General features: G+C 38.8%; 1 protein-coding gene across 9 annotated transcripts in view; it reads left to right on the forward strand.

Moving 5' to 3' along the window:
* BICD1 (BICD cargo adaptor 1) overlaps positions 1–21,742 on the forward strand; it is a 206,304-nt gene that overhangs the window by 174,991 nt on the left and 9,571 nt on the right. Inside the window, exon 9 of one of the 9 annotated variants that reach the window (XM_060112196.1) lies at positions 18,412–18,420. The exons of the other annotated variants lie outside the window; for them this stretch is intronic. Within the exon in view, the coding sequence (XP_059968179.1) occupies positions 18,412–18,420 (9 nt within the window). The remainder of the gene's footprint in view (positions 1–18,411; positions 18,421–21,742) is intronic. 9 annotated transcript variants of the gene reach the window in all.

Raw genomic sequence — 21,742 nt, forward strand, 5'->3', positions numbered from 1 at the left:
CTTAGAAAAGAAATTCTGTGATTAATAAGTAACCCTATTGTATTTTAATTTTAAAAGTGATATATCAGTACGATTAAAATTAATAATAAATATCAATAACTATTTTCATTTTATATATGACTATTTGATGCATGTTTACATTAATATCTATTTTACATCATTGTCATTACATTGTGGAAACCACTAACAGATATCATAAACTTTTCTATGTTACTGCCTAGTCTTATTTTTATTTTTAAAGGTTGTATCATAGATTCTATTTCAGATATTGTTATTGCATTAATCACTACTTCCTCTCGTTAGCCACTGAGATGGTTTTCCATTATTTGTTATAAGATGCCGTTAGGAATAGCATGCATTCAACTTCTCATCTATTTCATTTTCTTCTCAAAAGTGAGATCACTGGGTTAAAGTATGAACATCTTTATGTTTTTTGCTCCATTTTGATGTGCTGTCAAAAAGGGCATATCATGTACTAAAAGTCCGACATTTTCACACATTCTGACTCTTTCTACAACTTTATAGACACTGTACACATCTTGCAACTCTAAGGCTAGTCAGCATACATGAATGAGAATACTATTATGTGGTCTTAAATTCTTTAGTTTTGAATAATGAGAAAATGCCATAGGCCTTAGAAATGATTGCTATATACAAGATTAGAGAGATAAATAATGTGGAATTCAGAATCGTCATTAGGCCAGAAAATCATTTTAATGACAACTTAGCATATTGATAAACCTTATATTTTTAACCATTTATTTGAAGTTAAAATAATAAAAGCAGGAAGGAAGTAAAGCTGTTATTATAGCCTGAAGAATTTTTAACTGGATATCATGGAACCAATCAGCTTAATCGTTAATAAATTCTTAAATCAACCCAGCAACATTTTCTAAAAGGTTCTGGTTAAATGAATTACTATAGAAACTGATTAGCCATCTACACCAAGTTGTAGCTTCTAAAAATATTTGCACTATTGACAATAAATTATTTTTCCTAGGCTGAACTATATTGTATAAAACATATTAAACATTTGATGCTTTTACTATATAAAATGTTTTCATTAAGCTGAGGAAGGGAAAATATGCCGTATATATCCAGTCCTATGTCCTATGCAAGAAATATCTTAAAGCCATGGGAAATAATAGGTTTTATGAGTTTAATATGTTATTATTATACATTTACTTGCTGGTAACAATATATATTCATCACTTTAAAAGGACAATTTCCTGTTAATTTATCAGAATGTTTTTTGATAGGCATTGTTTTCAAAAATATATTTTTACTATATCTTTTTAGGTGATTTTAATTATTCTAATCAGCAGATATATAGGTTGTTTTCTATTGTGGATCATTGAAGTAATTAAATCAATAGAAATGATATTAGTTTAATTTGTTTTGGATCCTTTGGTTGAGGAATTGGAAGAGGTATAAATCTCATTTAACTTTTAAAACAGTTACATAAACAGAATATAAAATATTATTTACCATATATAAGGAATATTTTCAAATAGATTTCACTTCTATGAGATGGTAAGCAGAAACCACATCTTCTTCAAGGCAGAATTTCTCAATTTCTGGAAAATCAATTCTAGGATAGGGCATTGATTTTCAAAATTAGTAGAATGTTTTGTGCTAATTTGTTAGTACATTGTACTGATTGATTTCCAATATTACTAAAACCTTGTGGAGGAAAATTCTGGCTATGGCTCTGTCTCTGCTACCTCAGCCCCTGAAATCCCAGTTTCCAGCCATGGCTTGCTGACTTTCTTGTTCTTGACTTTATCCTTATCTAGCATACAAACTCCAGCGTCCTCCCCCATGTACCTACTAGCTTTGATGAACTTGAATCAAAAGGGGCCCTTCTGATATCAGCAAGTTTGCAATCAGTCAGCAGATAGTATATCTTCATAATATCAGTGGTTATTTTGTAGCCAACATTGTATCTCAATGCCTTCTCTACCTAGGCCTATATAATAAAAATTTACAATTTAATCAACAATTTAAATCAGTCTACCAGAATATGTGAAAGGAATCTATGCAGTTCATAGGCCAGAGATGTTATTTTTGTAGTAAAGACCTAAATGCAACATTTGTACAAGTGAATTAGGGACCCAAGTGCAACATGGGGGGCGGGGGGGTGCTTCCCCACACCGAGCAATTCTTTGACACCAGCTGGGTGCCCTACGATTCAACTCAATTCTGACACTATCTACCCAGAGATGGCATCAGATTCCACAGGTTGAGGACTGAGTCCTACAAGACTGCCCCACCCCCCACTTCATACACCAGTTGCAAGCCCGGGTCTTTACCTGTGTTTCTGACCCACCGCAATAGATTGGGCTTCCCACGACCCCTCCTTGGATTCCAGGCGCCAGTCCAAAGTCCAGGTTGTTACCTTACTTCTGAACTACTGGCTATAAATTAGAGGTTTCCATGACCCGCTCTTCAGGTTCAATTAATTTGCTACTTCCTTGATCACAAGTTTAGTATAAAAGGATGTAACTCAGGAAGAGCCAGACATAAGAGATGTGGAGGGCAAGGAATGGGGATAGGCACACAGCATTTTTTGCCTGCTCTCCTAGGGCGACACTCTCCCCCAGTCTCCATGTGTTCACCAACCCAGAAGCTCTGTGAACCCTGTCCTTTCGGATTTATATGGAGGCTTCATTAAAGAAGCATGAGTTTGATTAAATTGTTGGCCGTTGGGTGATTGATTCAACCTTCAGCCTCTCCCCAGAAGGTCAGGGGTTGCAAATGAAAGTTCCAACTCTCTAATTCTGTGGTTGGTTCTCCCGGCAACCAGCCTCCGCCCTTAGCTGGGGTCCTAAAGTCATCTCATTAACACAACAAGAGACACTTTTGTCATTCTCAGCGCTTAAGAAATTCCAAGGGTTTGGGGAGCTAGGGGTCAGGAATCCTGGACGAAGACCAAATATACATTTCTTATAAATCACAATATCGCAACAGGATAAACAAGAAATCTGAAACTTGAAAAAGCAAGTTTGAACTCCCCTCTTGAAGTAATAGCCTAAGCAATTTGCTCCTCGTGAGCCTGTGCTTTCCATGTAGGAGCTTTTTCTCTTGAATGTTCTGCTTCCCCATTATCATTTCAATTCCTCTGTCCCTCCCTAGCTCTCTTTTCCTCGCTCCTTCTCTTTCTCTGAAACCATTACTGAACTAATGTGAAAGAATGGTATTGTTTTTAAATCTGAAAATTTTCTATATTTTAGATCTTAACGATTTTTAAAGCAGCTCATAAATGTATTAACCTTAGTATGTAGTCACCCCTTTAGTAATAGATACAAACACGTTCATTAGTGAAAATTGTCTTTACATTTTCGTATATTCAGACAGTAAACATGTATTTGTGTTTGTTATATTGCAAAGCCTATGTTTTTTTTGTTTTTTTGTTTTTTTTTGTTACGCGGGCCTCTCACTGTTGTGGCCTCTCCCGTTGTGGAGCACAGGCTCCGGATGCACAGGCCCAGCGGCCGTGGCTCACTGGCCCAGCCGCTCCGCGGCATGTGGGATCCTCCCGGACCAGGGCACGAACCCGCGTCCCCTGCATCGGCAGACGGACTCCCAACCACTGCGCCACCAGGGAAGCCCTATGTTCTTAAATAAGTAACAAAACCACATTTCTTTCATTAACTCATTTACTCATTCGTCAAAATTTAACAAAATATATTGTGCATCTACTATGTGTCAGGTACTTTTTTTGGCTTTTGGTGTAATGTAATGATATTCAAGTAAAACATCACCTCTGTTCTCTCCTTTAAGGGGAAGTAGATAGGCAAATAAGTAATGATATTAATAAATGTTCCTGGTAAATAGAAGAGGTGGAGTGGTGAGGAAATCCTCGCAGAAGAAATGCAAGCACCGGTCATGATAGTTAACTATAGACCTTAATAGGCAGAAGGTATGTTACCGAGTCCAAGTTCGCTCTGCTTGCCGCACGACAGGCCAGTATATCAGGAGATGAGGTGTTGAGGCAAGGAATAACGATTTTATTCGGAAAGCCGGCAGACCGAGAAGATGGCAGACTAGGGTTCCCAAAAAAACACCTTATCGGGGTCTGGATACCAGTTTCTTTTATAGAACAGAGAGGGGGAGGAGGTGAGGAAGTAAAAAGACCATATATCTTGCAAAATAGGAGGGATGTGTTAATTTCTTCTTTCCTGCAGCCATTCACAGGTGGGCAGGGTCAGATTGTCTTCCTGTGAGCTGAACAAAGGCACTTTAACGTTCAGGCAGAGGGGTAGGGTTCCCTGAGGCAGGCCATTATGCATGATTATAATAACAAAAGCAATGAAAGGCAAAGTTTAAAGTCAAAGAAAGATCCATCATGGAGTCCGATTTCGCTCTTCCCTGTTACATTTCCCCACTGTCAATGTCCATTCCATAATCTTGTGGAAAAGGGGCGATGACCATTCTAACTGTTTCTTGCTGTGTCTCGTCACATGGATCTTTCTGGGAATGTCCACCATAGGTGCCAGTTGTTTCGAATGTTGAAATTTGTCTTTAAGGAATTGAGGGCTTTTCTATGTATGGGAAGATGCAAGAGTCTGGGCTCACTGAAATCATTCCTTTGATATGTGCCTCGGCTATCTGGGGCCTGTATCCTGTATTTTCACATTCTGAGTTTCCTCAGGGCTCACCATAGGGAGTGGCTGTAGTCTGATGGCTGCTAGATGGCAGGTATTCTTCTCCTTCCTGAGTTTCCTCAGCGCTCACTGGCTCACGTTGGCGGGCTTCAATCACTGATGCCGTTTCTCAGATCCTCCCCTCTTCGTCAGAAATTTGACCAATATTTGGGAGACATTTCATGATCAACTTTTGTCCCACAGCGCTGGGAGGCTCATCCCAGATCAGGGGAAAATTCTTGACATGCCACTCCAGGTGCTAATTTTTGGATTAGGCCATATTGATAATTAAAGATTCTCCAGATCCTCTGTCTAATTATAATCCAGGAGACATTTTCCCTTGTTGCTTCTACCCATCCCTAGAAGCACACTATTATTATTATTATTATTATTATTATTTTGCTGTACGCGGGCCTCTCACTGAGGCGGCCTCTCCCGTTGCGGAGCACAGGCTCCAGACGCGCAGGCCCAGTGGCCAAGGCTCACGGGCCCAGCCGCTCCGTGGCATGTGGGATCTTCCCGGACCAGGGCACGAACCCGCGTCCCTTGCATCGGCAGGTGGACTCCCAACCACTGCGCCACCAGGGAAGCCCTATAATTATTTTATGTTATAAATGTGATCTATTTCCTCAAGAGGTTTAGCCATAGAGGTTTTGTTGGAGGACTGGTTACACACTGGGTACTGTAAGAGACAGCAATCTTATAAAGTAGACAGGATATAAGTAAATGCAGCTGGTAACACTGACAAAGACATAGTGCAGCAGGGAGGCACAAACAATTTGGAAACAAAGAACACATTAAAACAATGACTAGTATAACTAGTTGTAATCCAGTTGCAAGAATTAGCGACCAAAGGAACCATAACTGATTTAATGAGCCATTTGCAGATTCACTGTACTGGCCATGTATGCACAGCTTAATCTTCGAGACAAGCATATGCTACTGGTGGGATCAACCAGGTAGAGAGAAAAAGATAAATGTTTCATCTTTGTTTACAAAGGCATACTTTATCAACTTGTTGTAGGTCATAGCATAAGAGAAAAGGTTTTTTTCTGAAAAACAAAGATTAAAGCCAGTATATTTTCCAAAGTCATAAAGTTATAAATCATATTTACATTCAGTCCCATGTAATTAATTCCTGTTGATCTGGATGAAGTAATCAGGTTTTTCCATTAGGTTTGTCATTTGTTACCCAGTCCAGTGATATTATCTAAAGGCTATCAGAAACTAATTGTTAAAAAGTTCCTTTTTATGAGTCTTCTTGAAAATCTTCATTTTGTAAAAACATCAGAACAAAACTTAAAGTAGCCTGGTTAAAGATTGGAATACGGGCTTCTATGGTGGCGCAGTGGTTACGAATCTGCCTGCCAAGGTAGGGGACACAGGTTCGAGCCCTGGTCTGGGAAGATCCCACATGCTGTGGAGCAGCTAAGCCCATATGCCACAACTACTGAGTCTGTGCTCTAGAGCCCGCGTGCCACAACTACTAAGCCCACATGCCACAACTACTGAAGCCCATGTGCCTAGAACCTGTGCTCCACAACAAGAGAAGCCACCACAATGAGAAGCCCGCGCACCGCAATGCAGAGTAGGCCCCGCTCACCCCAACTAGAGAAAGCCCGCTAGTCGCAACGAATACCCAACAGAGCCAAAAATAAACAAATAAAATAAATAAATAAATAAAGATTGGAATACAATGTAATTAGCAGGTGTAAGTCCTGGCCGTAAAGGATGGCACCGTGAAACAAAGAGCTTTAAATTAGCTTTATTTGGGAACGCTCCCGGGCGAGGTTCGCTGGTCCAAAGGGCAGGGGCCAGAGAAGTCGCGCCCGGTTGGGGGCTTGGGTGGGATTTATAGGGGGTAGAAAGGAAAGGGTGGGGCAGATCGTTCTTGGTGTAGATTAGTCCTCATTTGGCGGGCTTCGGGTGCCGTGGCAATATCGGACACCAGTTGCATCAGTTGTAGGACCGTTAGTTCCGTCCCTCTCAAGAGCAGGAAGGCTGAAAGTCCCCGGGCTGATGCAACCGGTCAGTTTGTTTGCAGCACCTGCCTCGGGCCAGCTGACCTTACAAGACCGTGCACCACAACTACTGAGTCTGCGCTCTAGAGCCCGTGTGCCACAACTACTAAACCCACATGCCACAACTACTGAAGCCCATGCGCCTAGAGCCTGTGCTCCACAACAAGAGAAGCCACCACAATGAGAAACCCACGCACCGCAATGAAGAGTAGGCCCCGTTCACCGCAACTAGAGAAAGCCCACGCACAGCAATGAAAACCCAACAGAGCCAAAAATAAACAAATAAATAAATTTATAAATAAATTAATAAATTTAGTTAATCCTGATCATATATAAAACTTTCTCAGTAAAATGTAATTCCATTCCTCATACCTTAACTGAAAACACACATTCTACCATACTGAAATGTTTTATTATTTTCAGTAGCTTTAAATATAAATTAGAATCCCTGACTCTTAAAAACCTTAATTTCTATTGAAAACCAAGAGGCAAGTAATAGTTACCAAAACCTGGAGAGACTATCTTAGATTATTTTTAGAACATAAATATTCTTATAGAGTTTACCTAAAAGCTCTTATCTCGTTACATTTACTTTAAAGTTTCATCATATCAAGTTATTTTTCTTGCTGACAAATTTGCAACAGATGTAAGATTTCATTTAACTTCTATTAAACCTAGGTGCAGTGAAAGTATTATACTTAATGTTGATGACTCTAAAGACATGTCTACATTAATTAGATCAATAAACTTAAACAATAATATCAGGTATTAATTTAATACTGAATATTTCTCAGTTCACATGAACCTGAAATTCACTTAGCTTAATTTCTCTTGTATTTAGAATTGTTTGATTTGTAAGCGCTTACTTTTCTTTTCTTTTCTTTCTTTTTTTCTTTTTAGTGCTTACTTTTCTTTAAGCCAATTAAATAGAGCTTATTTACAAGTTAACCTCAGCAATGTTATCCAAAGACAAAGACACACACAAACAGAGAGACCTCATGGTTCTCATTTCAAAATTTCAGCCCTGGGCTTCCCTGGTGGCATAGTGGTTGAGAGTCCGCCTGCCGATGCAGGGGACACGGGTTTGTGCCCTGGTCCGCGAAGATCCCACATGCCGCGGAGTGGCTGGGCGCGTGAGGCCCGCGTACCGCAAAAGAAAAAAAAAAAAAATTTCAGCCCTGAGTCAGGTACAGCCATGTAAAACCCATCAGTTTACAATAAAGTTTGGATTAAAGTTGGGTTTCTGGCAGATGGAACAAATCAAGCTCCCTTGTCTAGATGGCTAAATCTTAAAAGACACTTAGGATTTCTATTTATCCTTGACAAGTCAATTTCTAAATTACTTTACCCTCTTTTCAAAATTTGCATTTTAAAATGATGGCCGAGATGAGGGTTCCTGAGAAGACCAAATAGGACATTTGCATCTCAAAGATACAGGCAAGTTTCTCCTAGGATGACTTTGTTTCCTTCTCTGGGGTTTCCAGGGGCACCACTTGTAGGCTTAAAGCTTGCTCCAGTGGGACCCTGATGTCAGGCTGTTCTGGCGAAAAAGTTACTTGAGCATTTAATTTACAAAGGCAACCCCAAAGGGGTATTGGACACTCTGGCATATATAAGAAGCTATGTTTCAGGGTGAGGTCCCCTCGTTGGCATTCTAGAGGTTTAAGAACAAATGGTTTTGTACTTCTCCAGAAACTCCCATGACCCAGATAGACTGAGATGTTTTCTGTGCCACCTTGGTGTTTACCACAGAATATGTGGCACCCGTATCTATTAGAAAGTCAACCAACTTGCTCGCCACTGTCAAAGTTATCCGGGGCTCCTCAGGGGAAATTAGAATCAGACACCTCAAGTTTAAGGGAGTACCCTGGCCACTTACAGGATGTCAGCACAAGGGAAATTGCCCTTCTGTGGAAGTGACTACCAGTCCAAATTGGGTGCCCTGTTGGGTCTTAGATGGTGATACTAAACCAGGTCCCTGTGCCTTGGGTGTTAACACAGAAAATTTTATTCGATCCCTATGGGTAAGGGAAACAGGAGGCAGTGAATATGTTGGTGACATGGGGGCAGTTGGAACAACTGCTGGTGCAGCCTGCTTGGCCAGTGGGGAAGCTGTATGAGCCAGAGGAGGGTTTAGGTTTTGGAGTACCATGTCCCCACTCTCATTTTCTCCCTCTTCCTCTTGTAGAACAGGTTCCCCCCTTTGGGTTTCCTTTTAGATCGCTGCACCAGAAGGTGGCAGTCCTCTGACTCCTTTTCCTCCTGATGCAATAGCATAAATTATTCTACATATGGAATCTCATCTCTTTTCCCTGTTCTTTTGCAAAACACTTCTACTGCGAGATTGTATAATAACTGAGTGAGCCATTCAGGGGCCATCGCTCTTCTGATCCTAACATATATTGGGTCCACACCCTATTACAATAGTGTATATGTCTTTCTTAGTCATAGGCTCACGGCTGTGTTTTACCCAGTTATCTAATATATGCCCCAAAGGGCTCTCCTTTGGGATAGATGGAGTATTTCCCATTTTTATAAGTTTGATAACACCAAAACACAAAAGACGCAAATTCCAACACAAAAGGCACAAATTCCAACACTGATGCACACAAAACCAAAACCAAACCCAACAAACAGGTTCCCAAAATTATCCAATGACAATTCCCTCTCCAACAGGGTACCTCAACCAAACAGATTAGCTTGTCCCATAAAGGAAAAACCCCAATTGAGGGAGGTAATATATTCCCAGTGTGCACGCCAGAGCGACTTACCCTCCAAAATCGAGCCTGTCAACTTATAGAAGTTTGTCGGTTCCTTGCTTCGTCTGCCAAACGCTGGGGTAACCAGTGCTGTTTCAGGGAGTTTTGAAGGAAAGATCCTCAGGACAAATGGTCCCGGCAGCTGCTAGGACCTTGCCCCAATATTCCCTGACCAGGGCCGGCTAGCCACGAGCAGCAAGGCTCCTGGCTGGCTAAGCCAAATTAGTTACTGAGTCCAAGCTCGCTCTGCTTGCTCTGCTCACTACACGACAGACCAATAAATTGGGAGACGAGGTGTTGAGGCAAGGAATAACGACCTTACTCGGAAAGCTGGCAGGCCAAGAAGATGGCAGACTAGGGTCCCCAAAAAACCGTCTTAACGGGGACTGGATGCCAGTTTCTTTTATAGAACAGAGAGGGGAAGGAGGTGAGGAAGTAAAGTAAAAAGGCCATTTATCTTGCAAAATTTCTTCTTTTCTGCAGCCATTCACAGGTGGGCAGGGTCAGATTGTCTCCCTGTGAGCTGAAATTTAACATTCGGGCAGAGGCGCAGGGTTGCCTGAGGCAGACCATTATGTATGATTATAATAACAAAAGCAATGAAAAGCAAAGGTTAAAGTCAAAGAAACAGATCCAATATGGAGTCCGATATAGCTCTTCCCTGTTACAGGCAGGGGTGCAGGTGTGGGTAATGAGAAAAGCCTTATAGGAAAGGAGGTCAGCTTGCACAAAGGCCATGAGCTTGGGGCTAGGAACTGGAGCAGGACTTGGGAGTGATGGAAAATGACACTGGAAAGACAGGCAGGGACTTGAAAACAGAGGGCCAGGTTAGTGAGAGCAGACTTTATTCCAAGGGCACAGGTAACAGTTTTAAGAAGAGGAGCAGATTTTTAGTATATAAGATCACCCTGACAGCGAGGTGGAGAGTGGATTAGATGTAGGTAATGTTACCCGAAAAACTGGGTTCACCTCTTGGTGGGTGTCCAGCCAAAAGACACAACCAAGCCAAAGACTGGGAGAAGGAAGGATTTATTACTTGCTGCAAGTAAGGAAAACACCAGGGATCTTTCCCAGAGCAGTGTCTCCCCAAACAGCAAAATTGGGGAAGTTTTAACAACAAGCATATTCATGAAGGGGCTTGGTTGAGTCCAAGCTTTAGTTGATTGGAGTCAGGAGGGTCAGAAAAGGTCAACATCATCGTCCCTTAGGTTCCAGTTGATCTGGTGGTTGAGCACTTCAGGCTAATCTTTACCATTGAAGCAAAACTGGGAGTTTTTACAACTGATATATTATGTTTGCTATTGTTACTTCTCTTGCCTGATAACAGGCAATGTTTCTGCATTCTTTTGTTCCCTTAAGATTATCGAGAACTGTTCAAGGCCAGGCTTAGATCATAAAATGGCTTAGGGCAAAAATGGCTTCTCTTAGGTCAAGAATGCCATGCCTGGTTCTCTCTCTCCTGGAACCCCCTGCCCCTAACTGCTTACAGTAACACCTGACGCAAAGAAGCAACTACAGAGTCTAATGAAACGTGAAATGAGAGGTGGTGGAGACTCGGAATCAAAACTGTGAGAGGAATATGAATGTTTACAAGTGTTTGAAATCAAAGAAGTTCAGCTCTACGCAAAAGCCAGCGTGTCCTGTGTACATACGTCCTGCTCTAACTGCCTGTGCTTCTTCATCCTCCCGTGGTTGGTCTGTGGAAGGAGCTCGGTGAATGCTAATTGAGCTGACTTCCTGAACTAACAGCCTCAGTGGTTTTTTGCCTAAAGTGTGTTTTTTCCTATAGAGGCTTCTCCATTTTTGTGTGTTCCACCTCCCCACATACTTTCTTTTTCCACAAGATTCAATTCTTGAAATAGTAGGAGTGAACAGCATTCTGTTGAAACGTGTAATCGTTTAGGGTTGTATTTGCTTTTAACATAGCTTCTACAGACTTTTCCCCGGCAGAGGAAGGCTTGAGCATTTTCTCATGCTAGAGCATGTTGCCCTTAGTTTGGAATCTGCTAAAACAAAAGTTAATTCAAAAATACTAATTCACAAAATTACCAACCACATGTTTAAAAATACATTTTTCTGTCTTGCCCCAGTGTAATATGCAATCAAAAATTTGTTCAAATTTCCAAATTTTAGTGAATCATGTATGCTGCAAGAGTACTTTTCTCTTCTACTGGGTTAGCTCTGATTCATTTTACAGTGGAAATGTGCAACACCCTTAAATTTTGTTTCAATTCTTTCAGTGTTTCTTCAAGTAGCAATTCCATTTTTACAGGAAGTCTTTTAGTATAGAATGATCTTGGGTTGGAATGTGTGAAGAATGTCATCTGAGGAGCTATACTTCTTCTTTAGATTCTGTCCATCTCTGTAATGACAGATACCTAACTGAAAACTGAGAAATACAGGAATTTATCTCATTTTTTTCAAATAACTCCATATTTGCTTTGTTTAGATAAATATCAAATATCCTCCAGTTTAGACGAGTGTTTTGGTTTTCATCCAGATAACTAGTTTCATATAAAAATATTTTGGAATTTTAAGACTTTTTTCCCTTCCTTGTTTTCTTTTGCAAAGGTTTTAAGCTAGATGTCTCATATATACCAGTTTTACCATCGTGTGCATAAATGCACAAAAATTATAAAGAGTTTTCTGATCCCTTGTCTCCACTGGGTAGAATTAGCCGCTTCGATCTCTACTCCTCACTACAGACAGTACAGTCACAGTTTGTCTTAAAATCAGATTTCTCTATGAGTCTGTAAGCTTTTGGGCAGAAACCTTACCTCTTTTAATCTCCAGGATCTTACACTGTACCTGGCACATAGTAGGCCCTCAGTTTGTTGGATAATTGGTAATTAGTCCAAATTTTCTACAGTATCTCAAAATATACAGCTTTATTGTGGTTTATCATCTCTATATATAGTTCTTCTGATATACAGAATTATAGTGCATTTCAGATGTAGTTTAAAGTAGATGATGTAATAAAATCTATATATAACAATTGCATTTGGAAAATTTTCAAATGAGTTAGTCATTTCTCTTACTATTTAATATAGGCAGCATATGTATCATTTGAAGTTTCTTTGGTTGGTTGTTTTAATATATTATGCCTAAAAATCAAGGCAATTATAAGAAAATATTCACTTTTCTTTGGCCATGCCCCGCGGCTTGTGGGACCTTAGTTCCCCAACCGGGATCAAACCTGTGCCCCCTGCAGTGGAAGCATGGAGCCCTAACCCTTGGACTTGCAGAGAATTCCCCTGAAAATATTCACTTTAGAGGGCAAAATTTATGAACCCATGTAACACAGACCAAAATGTTGCATATAAATATATAGGCTTTCCTTACTTATTACTTTCTCTTATTCTTTTTTAAAAATAATTTTATTTATTTATTTATTTGTTTGTTTGTTTGTTTTTGGCTGTGTTGGGTCTTCATTGCTGTGCATGGGCTTTCTCCAGTTGTGGCGAGTGGAGGCTACTCTTCGTTGTGGTGCACGAGCTTCTCATTGTGGTGGCTTCTCTTGTTGGGGAGCACAGACTCTAAGCGTGCAGGCTTCAATAGCTGTGGCTCGTGGGCTCTAGAGAACAGGCTCAGTAGTTGTGGCACATGGGTTTAGTTGCTCCGCAGCATGTGGGATCTTCCCAGACCAGGGCTCGAACCCTTATCCCCTGCATTGGCAGGCGGATTCTTAACCAGTGCGCCACCAGGGAAGCCCTCTTATTCCTTTTTAAGCATATATGATTATATATGCATCTAAAAAGGAATAAGAGAAAGTAATAAGTATACTTATAGTTTTTAAGTATATTTTTCGATAGATAATGATTGTTCAAAATTCAAAAGGTACAGAAGGGTATACAAATAGAAAGTAGTTCTCCCTGCCACAACTGTGCCCGGGCAAACTTGGGTATCCTTTCAGAAACACTCTGTACATATACAAGCAAATATATATAAACATATGCATATATAGTCACATATATGTATTTATATATGTATTAACAGTAACACTGGCACAGCCACAAACATCATTATGCATGCTATTTTTTTGTCACTTAATATATCTTGGCTTTTTTTCCTTTTTATATTAATATTCATATTTTTGTTTATTTTTAACTAGACGTTTGGAGGAGAAAGAAGATATATTTGAACCCTTTAAGAAAGCTTGAAATGTCTTTATGTGCAGAATTGACATATATCTTGTCGAACAATAAAATGACAGCTATAAGAATGTTTTACCATCTAGACCAAAGCTAGTCAATAGAAAGATGATATGAGCCACATGTGTAATTTTAAATAATCTTGTAGCCATATGAGAAAAAGTAAAAAGAAACAGATAAACTTAATTTTAATAATACATTTTATTTAACACAATATGTCCATAATGTTATGATTGCAACATGCAATCAGTAGAAGCGATTATTAATGAGATTTTGCATCTGTTCTTCTTAGTCTTTGAAATTCAGTGTGTATTTTGCGCTGACAGCACGTCTCAATCTGAACTAGCTATATTGCAAGTGCCCAATAGCCAGATTCAGCTGGTAGCTTACCAATGGTTTTAACTGGATATAATTTCTGCACAGAAATCTAATCATTAACATCTAATTTAAAAATAAGATTTAAGGTGACACATGTTTAGGTTTTCTTTTAAAATGAAACATCAGACCAAATGTTTGCTATTACAAATTGATTCTGCTTCGTCTGTCTTTGGTAGCAATATTCTTTTAAATATTAGAGATACATATTAAATGTTTGTATACCTTTCTCTATACATCTCCTTTATTTGTTTACTAGGTCTCCTTGCCAGTATAAGAATTTAATTCTGGGCTTCCCTGGTGGCACAGTGGTTGAGAGTCCTCCTGCCGATGCAGGGGACGCGGGTTCGTGCCCCGGTCCGGGAAGATCCCACATGCCGCAGAGCAGCTAGGCCGGTGAGCCATGGCCACTGGGCCTGCGTGTCCGGAGCCTGTGCTCCGCAACGGGAGAGGCCACAACAGTGAGAGGCCCGCGTACCGGAAAAAAAAAAAAAAAAAAAAAAAAAAAGAATTTAATTCCTATTGTTTAGATATCCTAGGAAACCATATTTCTTATATATTCTTAAAATAATAAAACAACTTAATGTTTTTTTTTTAGTTGGTGTAATCAAGCTTGTAAAAAGTCTGTGTTATTTATTCAAAGCAGGGAGAGCCTGGAAAATGTTTACAATGCATCCTGCCAATTTTAAATGGCAGAGTTTAATGACACCATATATAGACTGAAAACACATCAGACTATTCCAAGGTGGGTTCTGTGTGTTTTCCCATTTCCAGGATAAAAGAAAAGATAAAGACAATGCTAAGTAAACCATTCCATGGTACAGATTGGAGCCACTCAATAAATAATGCAATGATTCATGGAACATTTAATGACCAAGGTTCTATCAGCATCTTTGTTTTGTTTTATTTTTGGGTTTGTCTTCTACTCCCTCCTCTGTCAGGTATACTATCCAGAACTTACACTTTCTTAAAAGATTTCATATTCAAAACCTGAGCACTGTAAGCACAATAAACTATGATAAAATGATGGAATTATTTAATTACTGAGGGATCAACATGAAAACCAACACTGCAGCAGTAATGTGCTTATTAAATTAGATTATATTTTCAATCCATGTTGACTCTTTTAATATAACTATGTCATATAACTCTTTTAGTATAACTATGCTTTGAAGTCTTTTAAGTTTTATTAAAATTTTAATAAACCCATGGAAATTAAAAATTTTAAATTAAAATCCTCAAGGAAAAAAACTACAATCTTTCTCTAATATAGCCATTAAGTGAAAGAAAATATACTTATTTGATGTTCTTAATTGTTACATATTTAGGGCAAAAGTGATCACATCATGCTTGTGTCCACCAGGGTCCACCCATGTGGTGAAGAGAGAGGCCTCTAGAAGGGAGCTGAGTCTGGAGGGATGATGGGGAGGCACAGGTGGGCTGAGACACACAGAAGGCGCAGGATGTTGCAGGCAATAACTACCTTCCTCCCTTGACCCTGCCCAAATGATACTTCTGGCTCACTAAAAAGTATCAAAAGGCAGGTAGAAAACTCGAAAGAGTCAGGCACCTAGATCTTGGGGTTTTTTTGTTTGTTTGTTTTTGTTTTTTTTGGTTTTTTTGCGGTACTTGGGCCTCTCACTGCTGTGGCCTCTCCCATTGCAGAGCACAGGCTCCAGACGCGCAGGCTCAGCGGCCATGGCTCACGGGCCCAGCCACTCTGCAGCATGTGGGATCTTCCCGGACCTGGGCACGAACCTGTGTCCCCTGCATCGGCAGGTGGACGCTCAACCACTGCCACCAGGGAAGCCCCAGGCACCTAGATCATAGCTTCTGATTCAGACTCACTGAAGTGACCAATCTCTGCCACCAAAAGACAAACTAGTCCGAACACTGAATTTTAAAATTGCATGTTATCTCACCACCTTCTACCTGTTCATGGTCCCCACCCTCAAGTCAGAGAACAGCCTTTATTCCACCAAACTGCAGTCAATTACTTACCTACAGCACTTAACCCTTAGCTTCTTTGGTATCCTTTGTGCCAGGGAGTAAGGTGGGACAACCGTCTGTCATTGGCATGGCCCAGCCTTCAGATCCCAAAGCTTCCCCTTGCAAAGAAGAGGTTTAGTACTCTGTTGTGATGGGCAGCTGGGGGCTCTCCCTCATTGTATTCCAGGGGAAATGGCCATCAGCTATGCTATACTCCTCACTATTTAATCCAACTTGCTGGCACTAATCTATTGAATTCTACTGTTTGCCCTCACTATAACTACATAACGACCTCTATTATAAAAATGCTCTGATTATAAGCATTCCCTGGGATGTTATATTCAAACTGCAGCTTTCAAAGGGATGTCTTTTATCTACAAGGAATACTAAGAAAAACATAATTTAAAAAGCCACAGTAGATACTTGGGGAAGCCAATCTTTAGGTTAACAACTGTAGGCTCTCCTCTACATTTATAAGGACATGTGGACAGCTATAGTGAAGGAATACTGAAGGAGCTCTCTCAACTCTGAGTCTTTCTGATTCAACGAATACAAATTATTCTCTCCATGACTGGGACTGGAGTTCATTGTGTACAATCCATGTTTCTAAATACACTTGTAAGTAAATATATTAAAATATCTCAGCACCGTATAGTATAGTTTTCCATCCAGAAAATGTAAAATTCCCATTATCTAATAAACAGAGCAAACTTTTTTTTGGACAATTTAAAGTGTCTATGTGTTATAAACTGACTATACAAGTCAGGAAAGAGTGGAGCTCCAGAATTCATGCTGAATTCTTTCAGTGTGCTAATACTTTGCTTTCCTTCGCCAAACCAATGAGATTCCATTTCTAAAAGTATACCTATATCATTACACTGGATATGGGGGCCACTGATTTAATTGAGAAATGCTTCTCTGGTACCCATCAACATGGCAGCCAACCAGACTCTTCTGAGGCATATTAACAGTTTGGGGGTGGCCTTTGTACACGCTAAACCTGGCTTCAGTGGCTCTCCTGGGCTGTTAGCGAGTTGGGCAGGGTCTGAAGGAGCAGCCGAGTTCTGGCTGGGAGCATGGTGCCAATGATGAGTAATTCTGATGCTCACAGAAAGCCTATGCTTGCTACTTCCTATTCCTTTGTTTTCAATTATGTAGTGAAAATGTAGTTCCTTACACTTATACCTAGACTACTTAAAGTGACCTAGGCATTGAACCTAGACAGCTAATCAACCAGAAAGATTCACGGTGCACTGTACTCATTACACAACAATGAAGCACCCTGCCACCCTCTTGTTTTCTTCTTGCACAACTGTGTGTCACTTCTTCCACACATCCTTCTCTTTAGTCATCTGTTGATGCTTGTTTGACTTTCTTGGCTGTTTCCCAGTGTATTATGCCTGAAAGATATGAGAGGAAAAAAAAAAAAGCACAACTCAAAATGGTTGACTTTATTGCTTTCTATTGTTTACTAAAAAAGTAAAGTCATAAAGATGTCATATAACCATTAATTCCATTGTCACCTCTCAGCCAAAAAAAAAAGTCATTGATATACTCTCCATATCACAAATTTAAAGTTTTTGTGAACTGTATATGTAAAAGCCAAGTTTGTTTTGCCTATGCTCATTACTGGACTCTAGAGATCTTCTCCCTCCCTCCCTCCCTCCCTCCCTCCCTTCCTTCCTTCCTTCCTTTATGCGTTTTTTGTGTGTGTGTTTTTTTTGGTGTATACATTATTTTTATGTCAGTTTAGTGTGCCCAGTTCACAAATCAAGTCTCCTTTTTGGGGACTGCTTCTTGAGCTGGGCCTGTCAATGTGACCGCAGTTGTCAGTGAATGTTCTCGAGAGTTGGACTAGATTAGATTGTTACTCTTAAAATAATTATTTAAAAGAAACTAATATAACTTCAAATATTTGCATTTATATGACTTAAAATTTTATATGAAAATATATACATTTACTTTGCAAGATAATGATTTAGAGCAGGACAGTCATTTTAATTAAACCTGCTTTTGGTGGATATAAAATTTGTACTTTTTTTAGCTGAAGAAGGTATACTTTCCTCATGTTAAGGACTTTTTTGCTGCTCTGATGCTGTTCATCAACTACATTTTTGCTCTAAACTGAGCCTTACCTCCCAATTCTTCATTGCACTTAAGATTTTGTCTTACTAGCAATGGAAAATCAGTCTATGATCAGTTTGGGTCATAAGAACTGAAATTTAGAGTAGGAAGAGGTACCCTATATGGATGCTGCTTAGTTCATGTTAAATACCTATTTCTGGCTTTCCAGGCAGTCCCAGCTCCACCTCTATTCATAGGATCCTGTGAAAACAAAAAACAAACAAACAAAAAAAGTATACTAGAGTCATTTACTCCGAGTAGGTATTTATGGAATAAGCCATTATGACAGTAGAATCAGTTAAACATAAATTTTTTTCTCTTTTTATGCACTACTTGACATCAAAAGCAAAAAGAGGTAAGTTGGCTATAAACCCGAGTGAACCTTATTTTCTTTAATAAATTTATTTCTGAAGAGCTTTGCTTCAATTAAATTTCTACAAATCAAATAATTTTACATTAGGAAGCTTGTTATTGTAAATCTTTATTCTTTTCTTTGAGAACTGAATAAGCACCTTCTGTAAACTTGTATTTTTAAAATATTTAATATTTAAATATATTGCTTTTCCTTTAACCAAGTTATACATATGGTTTAATTTTCTTGGGAGGAATTTTGGTTTAGTTTTGGGGTTTCTGAGTTGTCCCCCCTCTCCAAAATATGGATTACATGTTATAAGTATTTCTTCTTTTCTTAAAAAAAAAAAAAAAAGCCAAGAAACAACTGACATTGGTGATAGTCTATAATTTTCAGATCCATTGCTTTACAGAAGAGGATGCCCTGAACCTCTCAGGATATTTTCTAGTTTTGAATTTTTTTTGAAATTACTATGTATATATATTAAATAAGCAAATCAAACACATTTCACTGAGTGGTGTCTCAAATATTTTTCTTGTTTGGGATATGTTTTCACTTGATCTTTTTAGCGGGTTCTTGTTTGTAGTTTAACTTACTTCTCTTTTGTTTCTTTTTGATGATGAATTAATTCTGACATTCAAAGGTATAGCTGGTCTTCATCTATTATTACATGCTATTATGTATACATGCTATTATTGACATTGTTTAATGGGAACAGACCATCATACCATCCTGAGTTAACTTTGTGCCAGCTGACATTGTTCTTGGGAAGGTCATTTCAGAACAAAACGTTATTTTCTAAAAGGTACTTAATTGGTGTAAGAATCTGGCAACAAAATGTACTTTTACCTCTTGGTGCCACTGTATTTAATTACCCTCTTCCCCTGTATCTTCCATGTCTTCCTACATAGGCTGTTAATTACACACATGCTCATGGTATAATTGTAAGTTGTCCAGAAGCAGAAAGTTGACGATACTGCAGGGTATTTTTATATTTCTCTTTTGCAAGGTTTGAAATAAATATAGACTTTTTAATATTGCTTTGTTTTATCAGCTAGTCATATGATATTCCTCAGGAAATGGAAAGCTCGGTGAAAGTTTTTGTCTAATCTGTAATCACTGAAAAGTCTAAAAACGCTCCTGCTCGTTAGCAAGACATGCTCTGATTCTACATTGTTGAAGACAGTTTTAATGCTTGTCCCCAAAGTATGATAAACTATGCACAGTTGTCATTTATATGAAGGCAGAGCCAGGTGTTTTTAAAGGTTTGTCACCAAGTCATATTTTTGCATTGTCTATCCTGAAATTTTTTTATGTGTTTCAACAATTCTGTCTGCATCGTTCCCTGGAAATTTTTAATGAATAATGATTGTCTCTGACTATAAAGGGTATAAATAAATAATGGGATTTGCTGTGTTAAACACTGATGTAAAGTTAAAGCTGAAGTGTCTGTTGACATAAATTAGCAGATTACACCCCCAAGTAGTAGTGGAAATTGTTATTGTCTTATCTGTGGGTACTTTCAGAGAAACTCATGTGATATGTTTGGCAAAAAGGGATGAGATAGCCAACTCTATGTGTTTGATTATAAAACGCTAAAAGTTTTTCACAGCTATCCATTTTTACTAAAGCCAATGTACCATTAAATTCATCATTACCTTTTTGAAAATATTTCAGCTCTTCCTAACTACTGTTTATATTCATGCAAATGTTTCTATCTCATTAGTTTTCTTTATATAATGTTCCTATCTTAAAAATTTTTCTTATCTTTTTCTTAAATTCTCTACTGCATATGTCTGTTTTTTCAGTTTATGTGTATAGGCATCCATAGGACTACTTAAGTGTTCAAGTTATTACTGCGAGGAGAATGTATTTTGATGCTTCTCCATTAACTTTTCTGTTAATTCACTAACACACTATTAGTCATTTTGTGGATTTAGTGAGGAATAATTTAGTATTGATGTTATTTGGCATATTTTAAATAATGGCAATTATAATTATTTTCAAAATTTATATATCAAAGTCTTAAAATTATTGAAGAATAATCAATCACCTGATATCACTAAATTAGCTTTAAAATCTTTATCAGAGAGTATTTTCTCTTTCTTATTCCTTTCGTTAGGAAGATATTGTTATGATGACAGGAATGTCTAAATTGTACTCTTTCTTCCTCAAGTGGATCCATCACACAATGGCGACATTAATAATGTAACTAATAAACAAGTCTAATGATCCTTTAGGGAAGGCAAAGTCAGTATATTAGCAGGTTTTTTGTATCACATGCAAATTCCCAAAGGAAACTACTGTGGGGAAACAAAGAATTATAAGGCAGTGTCCCCTCTGCTGTCAACTGCATAGCGTGACTGAGGAATTTAGATACACTGCAAGAAACGCAGTGGTCAAAAGCTGTGTACAAGAAATGCTGAAGGAGATGAGGTAAGTGCTAACCGAGTTTAGGGGAAGCAGACACTTCTTTTTTGGGTGGTCAGGAGTAAAGACTGAAACTTGTTAGTTCTGAATACTCCAAGAGAAGAGAAGTGCATTTTAGATGAACGTAATAATAGGAGCAAAGACTTGTTGAAATGATCTTATTATATGGTCTATTTGGTCTTTTTAATTTCATTGTTGTTAATGGCAAGGACTTTGTTTCTTGAAGCTGAAAATCTCAAGGTCATCTTGACTCCTCCCTTTAGCGCTCATGTCTTATCGATGACCAGTTCCTGCTCATGGATGTGAAAGAGGATGCTTTCACAAACATCCTCTCACCTGATCTGCAAGATTTATATTTAATGTCCTCACTTAACAGAAAAGCTGAGACTCAGAATGGTGAAGTCGCTTCTTCAATGTCCCTCAGCTACTGGTTTGTGGAGCAGGGATCTAAACATTAAGATCTCTCTGAAGGACCTAAATCTTATGCTGACATGGAGGAAAGTTGAAGAGCACAGAAGAGAGAGGATAGAGAATAATGAGGAAGGCAAAGAGACCATAAAAAATTTGCTGCAGAAGCATCGTTGGCAAATGGAAGGAAATTGTGATGTACCCATTATCCAGTCCCATGAATTATTGTGTAAAACCCTCACTTAAGACCTGAGTGTGTTCAGAAGTATGTCAGTAATTAATTGTGGAGAGCACCTTTGTGCTATTATCCACAAATATTCAGAATTTCTGAGTTGGGAAACAAAAAAATGTTATGCAATTTTTCTGTCTCCACCTCAGTGCATAGTACCTAAAAATGTATATTTTCTACTAACATAATTACTCAAATTTCACATTCTATTGTCAATTTGGTTTTTTCCAAGACTGATCTGACTACTTTAACTTCACT

The sequence above is a fragment of the Mesoplodon densirostris genome, chromosome 11, assembly GCF_025265405.1.
Source record: "Mesoplodon densirostris isolate mMesDen1 chromosome 11, mMesDen1 primary haplotype, whole genome shotgun sequence".
Taxonomy (NCBI): domain Eukaryota; kingdom Metazoa; phylum Chordata; class Mammalia; order Artiodactyla; family Ziphiidae; genus Mesoplodon; species Mesoplodon densirostris.